This window comes from Quercus suber, unplaced genomic scaffold, assembly GCF_002906115.3.
Source record: "Quercus suber isolate HL8 unplaced genomic scaffold, Cork oak 2.0 scaffold_136, whole genome shotgun sequence".
NCBI lineage: Eukaryota > Viridiplantae > Streptophyta > Magnoliopsida > Fagales > Fagaceae > Quercus > Quercus suber.
The window spans coordinates 1,077,720-1,080,745 of NW_027069598.1; the positions used below are offsets into that span (position 1 = coordinate 1,077,720).

At 36.5% G+C, this 3,026-nt stretch overlaps 1 protein-coding gene across 1 annotated transcript; it reads left to right on the forward strand.

The window, feature by feature from the left end:
- Positions 1–1,146: 1,146 nt before the first annotated feature.
- On the forward strand, positions 1,147–2,758 carry LOC112005469 (protein FLX-like 1). The gene is made up of 3 exons (XM_065776574.1): positions 1,147–1,306; positions 1,769–2,451; positions 2,563–2,758. The coding sequence occupies exons 2-3, from the start codon at positions 1,847–1,849 to the stop codon at positions 2,735–2,737; spliced, it is 780 nt and encodes a 259-aa protein (XP_065632646.1). The 5' UTR covers positions 1,147–1,306; positions 1,769–1,846; the 3' UTR covers positions 2,738–2,758.
- The last annotated feature ends 268 nt before the right edge of the window (positions 2,759–3,026 follow it).

Here is a 3,026-nt window from a genome sequence, read left to right on the forward strand (position 1 = left end):
GAGTCCATGAGACATTTAATTTTTTTACTAGTCTGGCAATATAGACATTAACTTGAATGGACTCCCTACTTTTTACTTTTATACTTTGAAAATTTTGAAAAATTGCTTACTGTATCGGATGGATTTGAATACTATCTTTATTCTTCTAATAATGAAGTTGCATAATTAAATCTTTGGCTTGCTAATCAATGTAATCATTGATGTGTATTTGGTGCTTATTTCTCTCTTGACCTTGTGGATTCCCAATTATGATATGAGATTGAAAATACGTCTCTAAAACCTTCAGTTGTTTGTGGAAGCATATGAGCAAAAACCTCTAATGTTAGTGTTCCATGGTTTTTTTTTTTTTTTTTTTTTTTTTTTTTCTTCTTTTGCCAGCAATCTGTCCATGGAGGTGGAACAACGGTGGAGGAGAAAGAGATAGAGATAGAAACATAGAGAGAGTCAAATACAACATTTTTTTTTTGGGTTTAGAGATAGATGTAAAATATAATAAATAAGAAATAATTAATGAAATCCTAATCAGAATATTAGCATTAATGAGGGTCTTTTTTTGACTATTAGATCTACTTAAATCTAATGATTTTTTTTTTTAAATGTAACTTTTTAGAGTTACACTAAGTGTAACTTAAACTCATTTCTATATATATTTATACTTGCCAACGAGAGCTTGGCTAAGTGGGTAAGACTCGGACGCTTCATGCAACACATCTAGGTTCGAGTCCTGTTGCCCACAGGCTTTCGTTGGTGGGAAATTTAGTGATAAGGTGTACTCACAAAATGTGAGGTGACTCCCACACAGAGGGTACAGAATGGGTATCGACTACGGACTCCCTGACCGAGCTCCTGGTTACCTGCTCGGGGGTGTAATATGACCATAAAGACCCCCATTTTTTGCTCCTCAAAAAAAAAAAAGAAAAAAAAAATATATATATATATATATATATATTTTATACTTATTTATTTATTTATTTATGGTAAACCAGTAACCCGGTACCCAAAAACAGGTTAATATTCCATTATAGTAGATAAACCGAAATATGATCCAAAACCATATTCATAACATTGGGCCCTTCTAGGGTCTTGGCCTTGGCCCAGTTCTAAACACCAAAAAAACATAGCAAAAAGAAAAAGAAAAAGAAATCCTTATTACATAAATTTAACTCCTAATTTTTTACTCTTCCTCCGAAATGTACCCGGCGAAGAATTCCGATCCTTAGGGTTATTGGAAACTGAAGATTAGATTAGAAGCCTTTCTGTCTCTGATTCAATCTCTCTAACCGTCCTTTACTTCTCATAGCCAAAGGTCTGAAATTTCGCACCTCTATCTTTTTTTTATATTATTATTTTTATCACTTCATTGAAATTTTGCTGACCAAAATAAAGCCTTTTTTGGGGGGGGGGGGGGTAGGGTTGGATTAGTAGAACTCACTTTTCTAAGTAAACAACATCTGGGTTTTGAATTGGAGTTCGGATTTTCGTTTCTTTTACTCAGTTTTCTCGGCAACCAAACGGGCAGATAGGGCTTTAGGTTTTCATGTATATGTAAATATGAAATTTTATTTTATTGTGTATTTTCTCTCTATTGAAACAAACAAAGGCTTAGAGATTTTTTTTTTCCCTGTATGTTGTTAATGGTTTTACTTGGAGAATCTAAGCAGAGTTTTTTGTTATGTTTAATTTTGGGTTAAATTTATTATTATTTGTGTTAGTTTTGAGTAGAGATCTTCAAAGTTCAAAGTGATTGAAATTTATTGTTTTTGTTCAGGTCCATGAATTAGATAAATTACCCATTTGTTAGTGTTATTGAGAAAAACAATACCAAAAAATTTTGAGAGATAAAGAAATGTCAGGAAGAAATCGTGGACCACCACTTCCAATGAAAGGGGGTGGACTACCCCCTACAGTCCATGAACCACCATTTGGCAGAGGTTTGGGGCCAATGTCGCATCCAGCACTACTTGAGGAGATGAGAGAATCCCCATTTGGGATGGGTCCTAGATCACTCCCTCCTCATCCTGCAATACTTCAGGACCAGCTTGATGCTCATCTTGATGCTCAGTATAAAGATATTCAGGTGTTGTTGGTTGATAACCAGAGGCTAGCTGCTACCCATGTTGCCCTTAAGCAGGAATTGGAAGCTACTCACCATGAATTGCAAAGGATGGGTCACTTTGCCGATTCCTTGCGGACTGAGAAGGATGCTCAGATGAGAGAATTGTATGAGAAGTCTGTTCAGTTGGAGGTGGATCTTCGTGGGGTGGAGGCTATGCGTGCTGAGCTTCATCAAGTTCGTGCTAATATTAAAGAGCTTACTGTTACAAGGCAGGAGCGTACAGGTCAGGTGCAAGCAATGACACAAGATTTGGCTAGACTTACAACAGATTTGCAACGGGCTCCAGCTTTAAGGGCAGAAATTGAGACAATGAAACAAGAGCTACAACGTGCAAAGTAGTAGTTCTCGTTTAAATCTTCTTCTGCTTCTTTTGGAAGTGTTATAGTGTTCCAATTATGGTTTTGTTATTTTCTGATGATTTCCATGTGCTTTTTGTTTGCATATAGAGCTGCAATTGAGTATGAGAAGAAAGGATATGCGGAGAATTATGAGCATGGTCAAGCGATGGAGAAGAAGTTGCTCTCAATGGCCCGAGAGTTGGAGAAGCTCCGTGCAGAGATTGCTAATGCAGAAAAGAGAGCTCGTGCTGCTGCTGCTGTTGGGAATCCAGGTAAGCAATAGCTTTGGGTCTATCCTTTTGCAATTGATTTGAAGTTTTAAATTCAAAGATTTTCCCCTTCCTCCTGCTCCCCTCTCTGAATACAAGAAATGTAAACTTATTGAAGGCAGTAAAAAAAAAAAAAAAACAAATAATGCATATTTAATGAATAGTGTACGGGCCCAAAAATGTTTACGCACTAGCCCACTTAAAGTAGCGAACTGAATCCATCAAACTTGGTCCACACCAATAGAATTTGTAAGAGATGGAATAGAACAACAAGCATGAGTTTTGCCCGAGGACAATTTTTAG

Excerpts from the sequence above, each read along its gene's own strand:
- LOC112005469 (XM_065776574.1), top strand. The coding sequence starts at position 1,847 with ATGTCAGGAAGAAATCGTGGACCACCACTTCCAATGAAAGGGGGTGGA. Across the intron at positions 2,452-2,562 it reads CAAGAGCTACAACGTGCAAA|AGCTGCAATTGAGTATGAGA; the intron begins GTAGTAGTTCTC and ends GTTTGCATATAG.